Consider the following 14,916-nt stretch of genomic DNA (forward strand, 5'->3'; position numbering starts at 1 on the left):
TGATGCCATTATGGATTAGTTTTCATGTTCTCTTATAAGCAAGGTAATGTAGGTAAGAAGCTATATATGAGCACAAATTGGACATTATCGTAGTGCATTTTATAGCATCATTTGTGGTAAAATTATTATAACTTGAAGAAATTTAATAGTTTTCAATGTAGAAAATTTTCAAGATTGTATGCCTAAAAGAGGAATATTTAGGACAGTAATGCACAAAATGTAGGATAACAAATAGAAGCTTCCATCACCTCTAGATTTGCAAAAAAAAGGGGAAGAAATTTAGAAACAAATGAGATTGATCAATTTGTGCTTTTATTAAATAATAAATTTGTTATGTCCTATTATTCAATCTCCATCTGAGGTGATTCACGAGCTTTCTCTGTAGTTTGAAAGGGTAGATATGCAATACAAGCTGTAGCACAACTGAAGCAATGTCTATGATTAATCAACTTTAATAAGAAAATGCATTTTTGTTAAGGGAGGTTTCTCAAGTTAGAGATGTAGTCAATTGGCAAGTTTCTCATTATTTGTGACACCATTAAAATGCTCTCAAAAGGTTAATTTAGAGAAAGATAATGAGATTGTGTATTTGCATTATTAGTTGGAATCTTCTAGGAAAATGATGTCTTGTTTTGATGAGGATGTTTTTAATGATGTACACAATATTATTGTTGTAGTTGCAATGATTGAAATTTCCCTTACTACTAAGATTTAAAGGAAAAAATTGGATATGCATGAGTATTTTCTTATATTCCAAGTCAAGATGCTAATGTTTCAAATGATCAAGCTTTTGATATATTAGGTCAATATAATATTTATGAAGTGTTTGAGTGAGACAATCAAGCTATGGATGCATTTGAAGCTAATGGAACGTATAAATGGAAGAAGTGCGTAATAGTCCTAACATTCAAGTTGCAGCAAAAATAGCCAAAAAATTTCAAGGTAAACAAATTTTTGGCAACCTAGGTACTATCCCAAATCATGTGTAGGAAAAACCTCTAAATATTTTGTAATTTCCAAATTTATGATTTTAGGAGGCATAACTACAAAAATTTCAACACGAGAGTTTTTTAGAGTAGAATTTAGAATTTTAGGAACTTGAAACATATCCTAAAATGTTTCAAGTGCCAAAATGTCAAATTTTTTAATGTTTCAATAGAGAGAGAAACTTTATTGATGCTTATGCTTTGTGTGATTCTACAATGCAAAATGTTACTGAGATTGCTCTCATTAGGCTAATTATTTTTCAAAATGTAGATACTGAAAGTGTGTGTGGAAACCTTAAACTCTTGTAGACAAGGTAAGAATAAATCCAATTGTATATTGAAAATGCTTTCACCACATGGTTGGGATTTAACTAAGAATATCTAGGTTTTGAGGCCCTTCAACACTCTCAATAAACACAAGATGACACCTTGGATTATCCCATGTTGTCACATAAGTGCTTTGATGAAGCTTGTCATGTGGGGGGAAGCTGGAAGCCTACTACTAGATTTCAACTAGAGCTGAGGTCAAGTAGACATGAAATCCAAAAAAAGTGCAAAAAATAGTTATCCTTCAAGTTCTCAAGCAAGTACAAGCATTTGCAATTCTCAAACAATGCTTTAGAGACTATGCCACATGTAATCTCTTTTTAGTCAAGTTTAAGTGCATATGGATTGTTCCATAAGCCAAATCCATAAAAATCAAAAAAATCATTATGAAAATCTTAAATGGGTGATAAAATTTAGCTCCATGTTGAGTTTAGGATAGCACTCATTGGTTTTGAGATCGTCAAGTGTTCAATTATGTGTCAAGTGTCACTCAAGATGGGCACGAACTATCAAATGCATGTTAGAGTAGTTTCCACCACATGATTGGAAACTCCCAATGAAACTTTTCATTTTCACCCATAACCTTTTTGCTTTTTATCTCAAGCTCACTCAATGAACAATGATGATATGTTTCTTCATGCCAGAATCCACATCCTTTTCAATATACCCCTCCTTGTCCTCAAGTAGAATCTTGCCATGGAACTCACAAGCCCTTGGATGCACAAACTCAAACTCATCATGTCCTTTCTAGTTTAGAAAATACCACTTGAGGAAGATATGAATATTAGCTCTTTTTGTATAAGATATATTTGTTTTGTGAAAGCAATCACCACCCATGTGATGCTTGTGGCTATACTTGTTGATATGCTACATGTTCATGAATGCTCTAAGATAGCTAATATCAGTAATATGCTCAATGAGTAGATAGGCTTGCTCCATTTTTGGTCGTCCATATGCATGAGCGTATAGTTGATTTCATCAATTCAACTTACAAAACCCTTGTGTGTATACATGTGCAAACACACATACACACACATAGATAAAGGAAATTGTAAAGGAAATGCTATTTTATTATCTCATCATGCAACATTCTAGGAAATTGACTACTCATTGTATACAAAATCTTCCTAGATGTGAACAAATTGGACTTCATTCAATTTGAAGGACCTCATGTGCATCTATTTGAAGTAGTTCATTACAATAGGGTCTTCGTACTAGTCAACAAATATGGCAACACACATAAAAGATGTATCAAAATTATAGGACCTGGACTTCTGTTTCTTAATAAAAAACTACTTATTACATTGAAAAACCATGAAACTTGCCAGACCAACTTAGTCACACAAGCATATTGATGCTTGCATAAAGAAATGCAATATCAACTTTCATTACAAGTAATAGAGCACTATGTTCATGGCTAAGCAATCATAAAAGTGGTGTAAACCACACATACATGGCTAAGTTCAGTGCTTGATCTTCCACTTGTTTGGCAAAGAAATATATGAGACATCTTGGGCTCTCACAAACATGCATGTCGAGTTTTAAAGATAGTTAAGTTCAATGCTTGATCTTCCACTTGTTTTGCAAAGAAATATGTGAGACATCTTGGGCTCTCACAAACATGCATGTTGAATTTTAGAGATAGTTTTGATTTTTTATTATGTTTTTTTAGAGTATATTGGAAGTTACTTAAATAGCTTGGGTATCACTCAAAATTAACTACATAACTCACAATCATGTATGCTATGTTCTATTACAATTTGGCATACCCTTCTTTGTCATTTAGTGATAAAGATTACATCAAGAATGTATGACACTTAAAAAGAGTAAATGCCAAATAGAAATTTAATGGCACCCTTTAGCAAACGCTCCCTAAATGTACAACATTTTCTAAGTGTGCAGCCTACAATTGTCACACAAATGCAGTGAGTTACCACATCATGAAGTGGTTTGAGACTTATTTGCACCACTATTGTCATGGCAATACCTTCCAATTGGGTTAAATGGTTGTACTTGGTTCAATTCTGTTAAAACTCAATTTCACATGAGCCTACAAATGTCTCCTTTTGAGGCACTATATGGGTCAAAATGCATATCTCTTTCTAAAGAAGAGAAACTTGTAGATTCTCTAGTTAAGGAGAGCTAGAAATGATTGGCATGTTGTTAGAGCAATGTAAAAGTAACCTCAAGTAGACTTAAGAAAGATGTGAATGACAAGTCAATAAGTACAAGAAGTATCAAGAGCTTGAAGAAAGAGAGCTCTCCAATGGGCCCTATCTAATACTCTACATGATTTAGGAATTAGCTAACAAAGTGCAACTCCATCCTACCACAAGCATGCATGATGTATTTAACCTCTCTCATCTTGAGAAGTACAAAGGTCCTTTTGTATCACCATTAGGTGAATTTCCCCCTACTAATGACTGCGGAGAGATCATATATGTCCCTAATGTTTATTCTCAACATCCATGCTTATTAGCTCCACAACTACACATGGGAATATTAGGTCAAGTGGAACATCCAATTTATAAGTCTTCCTTTATATGAATAGAAAGAAGCCAAAGACAATCTACGGGGCATTCAATTATTAATACTCAATTTTTCATTAAAGAATGTGCACCATACACCTTGCAAATAGAAATTGTAAGTACAACAAAATCAAGCCATATTACATCTATGGTTCATCATTCATATGTGTGAGAGAGAAGAAAGGAATGAGGAAAGTTGTATTAACCTCCCTTTGGACACTTGAAAGGCATATAGAACAAGGGGCTCGCATCAAATTGTTTTAGTTACAATCCACTTCCGAATGCCATTGCCATGACGAGAAACCAAGGTGCCATTAGCACAAAAAGAGAACCAATTACTGATGCTATCAAAGTTACTAAATACATCATGGCCCACAAGTAACTGTCTTTTGGCTCTTGAACTCTATGATGACTTGGTCACCTTGATAAACTCCCAATTTCCCTCCTTTCGAGCTACCTTCATCTTGGCAATTTCACCTAGTTGTTGTGCTAGTGTACTTTCATATGTGATCCATAATTTGGTTCCCTTAAAGCATTTTGATTACTTTAATACTTCACCTCTATCTTCCATACTTCGAAACTCCAAAATTTCTAGATTTTTCCCTTGCTTGATGATTTTCCATATTATCATCCATTTGAACCCTTCTTCTTCTAGCATTTGCCTTATTTTGGTCTCTAGCTTGTATATTTTTGAATATCCTTAATGCTCTTCATCAACTAGTTCCCCTTGTGTTTCTTTATGACATCCTTCAAGGTCTCCTAAACGTGCATGGAATGCAACCTTCTTTTGTAATGTAGCCTCATTAGCTACTAAAAACTTACTCTTGCACTATGATCGATAATTCCTTGACTTCATCTTCAATTTTTTAATTAGTTGTAGCCGCCTCTATGGCCAACTTTCCCTATAATGCCACCAAGCATATAAGCATTTTGGCAAATGAGTCCTTCAAAGCCACAATCTTTGCTTCCAAGTTGTGAGCTCATTAATATAAATATTCCTCCCATGGGCCCTTGATTTGTCTTGGATAGTGATACCAAGACCATTGAGAGTCTTTGCATTCATCTTGATGTTAGGGCAATAACTTAGGCCTCACCATCATTCACACACACACAAAGAAGCAATTTGAAAGACTATGTAATTATTGTACTCAATAAGGAATTTTGGACAACACACATACGCGGAATTTCAAGGACAATATATGATTATTGTGCCCAATAAAGAACTTAGTACTTAAAGGTACACCAATGTCATATTTAAAATCCTTAAAACCACTAGTTCTATCCTACATGTTTAAAGAATACTCATTTTTAACCTCTTTACACATTTCCATAAAAATATAAACAAACATACACTATTCCACAATTTCATGAACTTCAAACATAGTAAGTGTTAGTAATATCTTAACACATTGGAAACAATGACTATATAAAGATTGTTGCTCTTACTCGCGCTCGACTTTGGTGAATGCTCATCCTCATTTCTTACAACACTTCTGGTTCATTGGAATTTTCCAATCACATAAAGGGTCAAACGCCTCCCAATGCTCATTATTGAACCTCATCAAGAAACTATTATGCTTCAATAGCAACAATTCCCATGCAATCCTATCATTACTATACTTTTTTATTTTCCCTCTTTTTTCTTAAGTAGCAAACGTAGGATTGGGAGCCGATGGATGGTTAGATTGGAAAAAAAAACAAATATTCAATTCCTGTTTGCCAAGAAAATGGTAATGAGGTAAATCCATCGATTTCTTTTTTTAGCATTTGGAAATATCAAGAGCATTTTAGGATCAACACAAAGCTTTCAATACTACAAAGGATAGAACTTGCACAACAAAAATCAATTCTCTTCTCAAGGAGGTTGTCCATCTAACATTATCCTCACCATTGATTTCTTAATTGGAAGGTTCCATAATTACTTCAACCATTTAGATCCCAAACATTGAAGCTAATTGAGGGTGATAGAAGACCTCTAACAAAACCTTTTGTTAGAGACTTCTAAGATAGCTACTTTGAACACAAGTTTTCTCAAAAGTGTGGATACATTTTAAAACTCAACTACAACATGATACCAAAGCTTCTTACACAAGATTTGTAAGTCATGTGTACATACAATGATATATTAGTGTTTATTTGACAAGTTCTCTCTTTTGACATCACTCAAAAGATGCAAGATGTCCAAGATCAATACAGCATGCAAAACATGCCTCTAAAATAGTGCTACATCCTTACTTCTTGTTTCAATGGCAAACACATCAATGAAAAGTCAATCCACTTATTAGCATATCTCAAGCTAAAAATTATCATTTGCTAGTTGGAGGCAACAACGCTACAATCACATGGCTTGTGACTTCAAGAAACCATGTTGATCTACAAGCCCACAAATTAAGTGCTTACCAAGGTATAACTCAAGGCAAGGTATTTCAATGGGCAATTGTAGCAACTAATAATAAGTTCGATATTAAACTAGTGCCATCATTGTACATTATTATTGGTCCCATCATTGCCAACTTATTATCAACTGCAACTATGGCCCCATCATTGACTGAGCTCAATATATACCTATGCCTACAACTATGGCCCCATCATTGACTGAGCTCAATATATACCTATGCCTACAACTATGGCCCCATCATTGCCACCTCATTATTGGAATAAAGTACTACTTAAAATTGGTCTCCTACTACATGTGTAATTCTTGCATAGAAGCCTCTCCAATGTGTGACGAGGTGAAGCAATAGTATGCAAAGCTAGAAAGTGTTTTTAAAATCTAAAATTATTATATGCACCCAATGAACACAAACCTTATTTTAGTACTATGCAAAGCAAGAATATGAGAAACACGACACCAAATGTTACCACACTTAAGGATTGGTACATTACCACATCTACACTCCATAAAATAAGGAGTGTTTACCAAACTTGGTCAAAAACAAATTCCTCCAATATACTTGAACCCCTCTTTTCAAGAATTGGTCATCCTCAAACCTCCACTTCAATAAAATATCACCAAATATACATGCATTGTTGCAAAAATTGAAGTGCATTTATGATCTACATACAAAACCTCGTGCAAATACATTGCGACTCACAATCGAACTCATGATGATACGCTAGCATGCGGATGTGTGCTTTCTTTTCTACATAACTTCCTGCGTGATCCCAACACAAAGGACGGAGTGCATGTAAAAACTAAAACTCACTACAACAAACATCAACATGGAACAAAAATAAAGACCACTTGATACAAAGGATTTCATAGATATGTTATGGAACATAGCTTGTGAAGGTATTGGTTGGAGATCTTTTTAATGCTTCTTAGTAGAGCATGTGCTTTGACTTTCTTAAATCCCTTAAGAGACATCTCCATAAGGATTTCCAATAGCTTTTCACGGACCATCCATAAACTAGGTAGAGAGAAGAGAGAGAGAGATGTCAGCATGGAAATCCAGAGACATGTATGAACTGTACGCTACGTCTGAGAAGGATGATTACGATGATTATAAGGACTCACTAACAGCCTTTGTGTAGATGTGTGAGTACAATGTATGCAAATACAAGAGAAGGCCCAGCACATGCTGCTTCATGCATATGTTCACAAGGTCTTCCTCACCTTCACAAAAGAATGATGGCATGGTCATTCAATGTAAAAAGCCATTTATAAGACTTGAATGTGTTGTCTTCATATCTCCCATTTCACACCTGCCCAACAGAAAAAAAATGTCCATGAATCAACAAGACCAGCAATCGCTACTTCTGTTGAATATACTGTGTTAATTGTACCTGACCACTGAGAATTTCCACAGCCATAGCTAGATCTCCATTTGCAGCATCTAAAGCAACCTCTGCTTTTTCCTGCAAAAGCAAAAACTGGTCAGATTCATCACATGGACACCCTATCTCTGAAACTTTTCAAATGTGCTTGAATAGAACAATACTCGCTGAAATCCCATTGCCACCAGGCTCAACACAAGATCCTCAACATGCTGAGAACCCTGCAAACACCACCTTACAAAATGAAATGAATGTAGAAAACATGAAACCATATACATGACAAACATCTAAAACATCTCATAGAAAGGAACCTGGATGATTAATGAAGGGTCTTGTTGAGTGGGGAGCCCAGCTTCAGCAGATCTGCACACAGACAAGTTAACCCCAGATATCCTTATTATGGGTTTTGAGGATAAGAGGAATGTATAAGCCACAGATGTCATATCTTCTAATCCAACACTTATCATATCTTCACCATTGTCAAGAAGTGACAAAAGCACTAACAACTTCTGAAAGCCACATGATAATGACAATAATGCAGAAATCACAAGTGAGGCCATGAAACATATGATAAACATACAAAGAATAAAATCCAACATGACAAATATCATGTCGCCTAGTACAAGAAATTTCCAGACTGACAGAATTTGGAACAACATTGAGTTACTTCAATATGGAGTTTGACATTTTCCATTTCACAAGGGACATCTTTCCTCTAGGATAAGCAAGAAAGGTCCCACCTGCACTGTGGATGCAATAACTTTCTTGTGCCCAATTTATAACTCAGTATGTGTTCTTTCTGCTAACAACAGTATGAGAGCAGTATGCTGATCATAAGCTGTAACAGGGGTTGTGTGACACACTACAGAGAATAACTGAAAGGAAAAGATCCGAACTATAACCACCCCAGAAAAAAGCACTAGAGTGAGGAGCTCTCACCCTCTCATCACAACCGTCTCTGAATACAAGATACCAGGCAACTCACTAGAATTCTACAGAAGCTTTACAATGTATAGCAAAGCCATGGTCAACCCTTAAGTGTTCCACAGAAAGCACATCAAATCTCAACAGTCATAGACAGTTCAAAAGCATTCATCTTGACTAAAAATGAAGGCAAAGACGACTCTTCTAAACATGATGCACATTCATCTTGATAAAATCAAAGGCAAAAACAAACTCTTCTACCAAAAATGATGCAGTCGATCTTACCAGATTAGCTTGCCTGATGAAAGATACAAGTCCATGGTGTCACCAAAAAAAACAGACACCCTGATCAAAAATGAAGTGGTAACAAGCTCGCCTGAGGAAAGCTAAAGGCAGCTATAAGAGACATCGCTGAGGGAAAGCTTTTGGGCAAAGGCTCACTAGATGCTTCTGTGGAAAAAGCACATCTAGCTTGATAAACCCAACAGGAGATTTGGATCTACCTTGGTAGCTATTAGATAGTTTTTCCCCTACCCCACACTTGTGTTCCTACCTTGGACTTAAGTTTCCAACTTTTGTTTTGCATTTGACTTCCATTGGTCTGATTTCCAATTTTAGATTTTCCCATTTGCTGCCCAGCTACTTTTTGCAAAATAGTAAAACTCAGATGATGTTTTGGGAGCCTTATGTCAGAATGACGCAATGGGGAAGCAAAGGAACGAGATTACTGGGAACAGACACAAAACATCAACATGAAAGTATAAACGCAAAGAACACGATGAAATGGAGCCCACTAGTGAGGAAGATGGGAAATAAGATGCCCCATGGACACTCATAGCATGCACTCCACTGCATACACATCCGTAAGTACTGAAATGCAAGTGTTACCGCTTAATCTTGGGCATTCAACACTCAATTGGCGCCACAATCCAAATGCCTCTTGCAGTCACAAATGACCAGCAAGCCTTCAAATCAATTTGCCCCTTGGTTTGCTGGAGGAATTGGCTTTCACCATGCTCCTTGAGTGACAAATTCATCCCCAAATCCAATGTTGGCTAGCTGGCCTCTTGAATCTCCTAAATTTCTCCAATTTCAATCGTTGAAATTTAATTTCTAGGCTTGCAAATCTGAGCACCATTCCCGAGGTCTCTGAATTCAAGTCCTAGGCCCGCAAATCTGAGCACCATTCCCGAGGTGGCTGTCAAACCATAATCCCCATTGTAAGTCAAGGTTTACAACAAACATTCTTCAAAATCTACACCTCCAATGGTTGGAACTGCTAGAATTTGCTGAGAGAAGATGAGAAATGGCTGGAAGATTAGAGAATGCTGAGAAGAGAGAAAACTCTGACTTTTATCACAAGAGCAGGTTGAAATCTGCTGCTGCCCTATCTAGACAGCCCCTGGAGCTGTCACCCAGCTAGGGAGCTTCAGAAATGCAATCGCCCCCTGTTGAATGTTGCCGTCTGCCTGTGTAGGCCTTCTCCAACTGTTGCGTGCTGTCTAGCTGCAATGACTAACCCAAGTTCACCTCCTGCTGGCTGGCAATGGCTGCATCAGCCTCCTCTCCTACTGGTACACCCCCAAAATGACTCACCTCCCTCTCTCTCAGCCTTCCACTTGCATAGGTAAGTTTGCAAAGAAACAACCTTCTTAATTTATTTTCCAAAAATTGTTAGAATTTGCCAAATCTATGGGCAGTCCCCAATGTTTTAGTCTTTAATTCTTTTTCAATTCTTAGTGTGAACACAACTACAGTTATTAGTTGTGTCACCACTCTTAGAGTTAGAGTCAATTAACTCTAGTTGAGTTAGAGCTAGGTCTATCTTAGACCTATCTTGTACCTTTCATTCTCATTCTTAGTCCTTACCTTAGGCCTCAACTGCTTTTTGTGATACAACATTGTCCATGCTTCATCAAAAAATCATCTCTAAGCACAAAGTGCTTATGGCTTTAGCCATTGCAAAGCTAATCATAAACATTCGCAAAATCCGAATCAATAGCATATTGGTCTTCCATAGCATTCAACTCAATATATATATTGTACTAATAGCTGAAATCTGAGGCTTACAAGACAGTGCATCAGCCACTACATTCTTTTTCCCATCTACATACACAATCCAAAAGTGAAACATAAACAAGGAGTTTGCCCATCTCATGTGCTTCTCAAACAACTTAGTCTGAGTCAAAAAGTAGTGTAATGTCTTATGGTTTGTCTGGCATGTAAAATCAGCCCCTAAGAGATAGCTGTTGAGCTAAGAAATGTACTTAGCCACTTAAACTGCATATTTTAGTTAAAACTCTAAAATGGAGTACGAATCGAGAGAGTTAAGTGGGGCTCCCAAACTTTCTATAAATAGGTAGCCAGCCCTCTACTCTTTCCATCTCATTTTTGCAGTTTTCAAGTCTTTCAGCTTGCTGCCCACATCCCAGACGCGGAGGACATTGCAGTCCAAGCTGGCCATTGTTGTCTACATCAATTTGGCACCGACCCTCTAAAGCCGAAGAAGAAATAGGAGCCCCCTTTGAGGGCAAAGAGAGTACATCCCCCCTCTATCTCCCCCTCTACACCAAAAGTAATGGAGAGCAAAAGGGAGATGAGCTAGGCTGAATCAACCCTTCTTCTAACACCTCGTTTACGTGGCTCATAATCTCCTATTGTTGAGTTGCACTCACCCTATATGGTGGCTTATTAGGAGGGCTACTTCTAGGGATGAGATCTATATCATAATCTTCCAACCTTTCAGGTGATAGCTGTGAGAGTGCGCAACGGAAGAGGAAATACGAACACGGAGGAGAGGAGAGAAAGCAGAGAATGAAGGAAGAAAATCTGCACTGACTGAAATGAATGCTGAATACACTGAAATGGACTGATCAGTCCCTGCACGCAGCCCGAAGCGTCAGTAAGGGAATCAGATCAGGCTGATGACGATGGCAGCACCAAAGACGGAGGAGAAGGACGTCGGAGTGTGCACCTGCTGAAGAGAGATGATCAGCCAAGTGTGGGAGGCTGGCTATATATAGCCAAAAGAGCCTAAAACTGGCCGACCTGCCCCAGGGGCCCTAAAAATGGGCCGACTGCATTTAATGCAGTCCGACTGCATTAAATGCAGTCGCAAAATGCTGACGTGGCACATCTGGGGCCAAAAAATCCCGAAACAGGGGGACAATGCCTGGCAGGTGTGGGCAGCCTGGGAAATGCAGAAACTGCCCTAAAAATGCACACTGGACCCCGACAAATAAAGGGAATGCATAGAAATGCAAACTGACAGCCAGTCGAGACTGTGACTAGCCTCCTCCATCATAACACATGACAGACATGTCAGAGCTCCTAATGTCCTCGTCTGACTCAGACTGAGGCTCACAGGCAGGAGATGACAAGGCATGACAAACATGACTGCTAACACCCCCTCTCAGATCCTAGATGTGGCGGAAGGCCAAGGGAGAAACGGATCCTGGGGCGGCAAGAGGAATGCCAATGGCGATGAAGTCCGTCGATGTAGACTGCCGCTGAAGGAGCTCCTCACAAGCCTGGAAAGCCCCCTCTAAAACACGAGGGGCCAGGGAATCCACAGCCGCATCACCGAGATCGTCCCCCTCTGAAAGGGATGGGGGGTACGAGGGAACCACCGGAGGAGAAGGTGGGGGATGGGAAGGAACCTGTGGAATAGAAGGTGCACAAGCGGGAACGGGTGTAGCAATAGATTGCCTCGGAGGACCCTGCATCAAAGAAGGGGAATGGAGCCTGTAAAGCCCGCTCTCTTGCCAACCTGTAGATAAGACAGCTCCTGTAAAAGAATCCTCAATAACAACGGCATGCTCGGTGAAGATCACTCGTGTGCCAAGCCTCGTAAGACCATAAACTGAGAGGAGGGGAAGGCCCAAATCCGGAACATGTAGGGCCTGTGAAAAGGAGCTCGAAGGTCGGTCGGTAAACAAAGGCAATGTGCCAACACCACTAATAGGCACCGGTAAAATGTCACCAACAGTGACTGAACCCTCTGATGGACGGAGATCCTGTAACAAATCACCTCGGGGAGTCATATGACTCGAAGCACCACTGTCCACTAACCAAGGCTGCGCAGAAGACACTGCAGCCACGGAAGAAGGATCCTCCTCCAAAGCATGGATATGAAGGAACACTGACTCATGGGTAACAGCTGGTGTAGAGGTAGAAGAAGGCTCCGATGTAGATCCACCCTTCGCTCCCGGACGAAGGTGAGGGTACTTCTTCCAGCATTTCTCCTCTGGATGTGTCCCTTTCCCACAGTGTGGGCACTTCGGTCTCTCTGAATCTGAGTCAGAGCCTGAAGAACTGTCCTTCTGCTTAGCCTTTGACTTCTTCTTCTTCTTCTGTCCTCCCGAACTTGCAACAAAGGCTCTAGTGGAGTCGGATCCACTAGCACTGACCTCTCTGAGTCGCTCGTCATGCTCCAAGACAAGCGGGGATAACTCCTCCCATAGAAGCTTCTCACGGGTCCTCGATGTAAGTAGGCTGGTGTAGAAGACATCAAACCGAGGCGATGGCAGCTGAGTCAAAAGAATCATAGCCATGTCTTCAGAAGATATCGTGCGACCGAGGGATGCAAGCTCATCCCTCATATCCTGTAATCTGTTGATGTGGTCCTTCATGGAAGGACTATCATCAATAGCGAGCATCCGCAACTTCTTTTCAAGAGATATCCGGTGGGCAAACGTCTTCTGCTGATAGAGAGACGCTAGCTTCTGCCACACGTCCGCTGCAGTCTTCAACCTGTGAACATGAACAAGGACAGAATCCTGCAAACTCAGAAAGAGGAAAGATCTGGCTCTAGAATTAAGCCGATCCCATAAGGCTGCACGATCCATAGATGTCCCATCTGCGGGATCCACCTTAGGCCGGGGAATAGGAACAGAAACAAGCTCCCAAAGATCGAAGGAGTCCAAGATACACTCCACCTTGCAGGACCATAGAGAAAAGTTGGAGCCATCCAACCGGTCCTCTTTGGGCAGCTGAGGAAGTACGGGTACCTGTACAGGGGGTACCAAAGGCTGCATCTTCGGCCCACTGGAAGGGGATCGCCGAGATACATGAATAGAAGGGGGACGGGAAAGAGGAATAGACTCCGGACGACGGTCCTCGTGATAGAAATCACGCCTCCGTTCAGATGAATGTCGAGACAAAAGCTCATCATCTGAGTCATCAAAACCTGTAAACTGATGATAAGACATCTTCCAATCTGCAAACACCAAAACACAACAAGGGTAAGGTTGCCGGTGCCGAAACACAAACACCAGAAGCTCCTGAGCGGGCCGCCTTGCACAGAACGCAAGGATGATGTCAAACGCAAATGCTGACGATGCAATCACCACTGAAAAACAGCCGCCTGCCTGAAAACGCAGCCTGGGAAGAAGGCGCCAGCAGGAAAAGAGCCGCCGGACGATGGAGCAACAGCCAGAACAGCAAGGCGCAGGCTGGAAGGGTGTCGCCCAGCTGGAGGAGGGCCGCCCAGGCTGAAAACGCAGGCAGGAAGAGGGTGGTGATGACGTGGCAGCCACTGGAGAAGGCGCCAGCAGCAAACGCAAATTTGTGGACACCAAAACAGGCCGCCCTGATCAAGGAGATGGTGCAGAGGATGACGCCTCAGCTGTTGAAGACGTCTTGACCAGCAAACGCAGAGTTGTGGGTGTTCTCCCGCGTAAAACTCAGCTCCGTGTACTCTCCTTCGGCGATGATACCATGTGAGAGTGCGCAACGGAAGAGGAAATACGAACACGGAGGAGAGGAGAGAAAGCAGAGAATGAAGGAAGAAAATCTGCACTGACTGAAATGAATGCTGAATACACTGAAATGGACTGATCAGTCCCTGCACGCAGCCCGAAGCGTCAGTAAGGGAATCAGATCAGGCTGATGACGATGGCAGCACCAAAGACGGAGGAGAAGGACGTCGGAGTGTGCACCTGCTGAAGAGAGATGATCAGCCAAGTGTGGGAGGCTGGCTATATATAGCCAAAAGAGCCTAAAACTGGCCGACCTGCCCCAGGGGCCCTAAAAATGGGCCGACTGCATTTAATGCAGTCCGACTGCATTAAATGCAGTCGCAAAATGCTGACGTGGCACATCTGGGGCCAAAAAATCCCGAAACAGGGGGACAATGCCTGGCAGGTGTGGGCAGCCTGGGAAATGCAGAAACTGCCCTAAAAATGCACACTGGACCCCGACAAATAAAGGGAATGCATAGAAATGCAAACTGACAGCCAGTCGAGACTGTGACTAGCCTCCTCCATCATAACACATGACAGACATGTCAGAGCTCCTAATGTCCTCGTCTGACTCAGACTGAGGCTCACAGGCAGGAGATGACAAGGCATGACAAACATGACTGCTAACAATAG

General features: G+C 40.6%; 1 protein-coding gene across 2 annotated transcripts in view; it reads right to left on the reverse strand.

The window, feature by feature from the left end:
• Positions 1-7,066: 7,066 nt before the first annotated feature.
• RBL15 (RHOMBOID-like protein 15) overlaps positions 7,067-14,916 on the reverse strand; it is a 74,550-nt gene continuing 66,700 nt past the window's right edge. For both annotated transcript variants that reach the window (XM_087696222.1, XM_087696223.1), the window contains exons 10-13: positions 7,930-7,981; positions 7,783-7,839; positions 7,628-7,699; positions 7,067-7,546 (exon numbers count right to left, since the gene is read on the reverse strand). In XM_087696222.1, the coding sequence (XP_087552348.1) occupies positions 7,541-7,546; positions 7,628-7,699; positions 7,783-7,839; positions 7,930-7,981 (187 nt within the window). In that variant the 3' untranslated portion in view covers positions 7,067-7,540. The remainder of the gene's footprint in view (positions 7,547-7,627; positions 7,700-7,782; positions 7,840-7,929; positions 7,982-14,916) is intronic.

This window comes from Lygodium microphyllum, chromosome 16, assembly GCF_053477565.2.
Source record: "Lygodium microphyllum isolate KBCC chromosome 16, Lygodium_microphyllum_v1.1.10, whole genome shotgun sequence".
Lineage (NCBI taxonomy): Eukaryota > Viridiplantae > Streptophyta > Polypodiopsida > Schizaeales > Lygodiaceae > Lygodium > Lygodium microphyllum.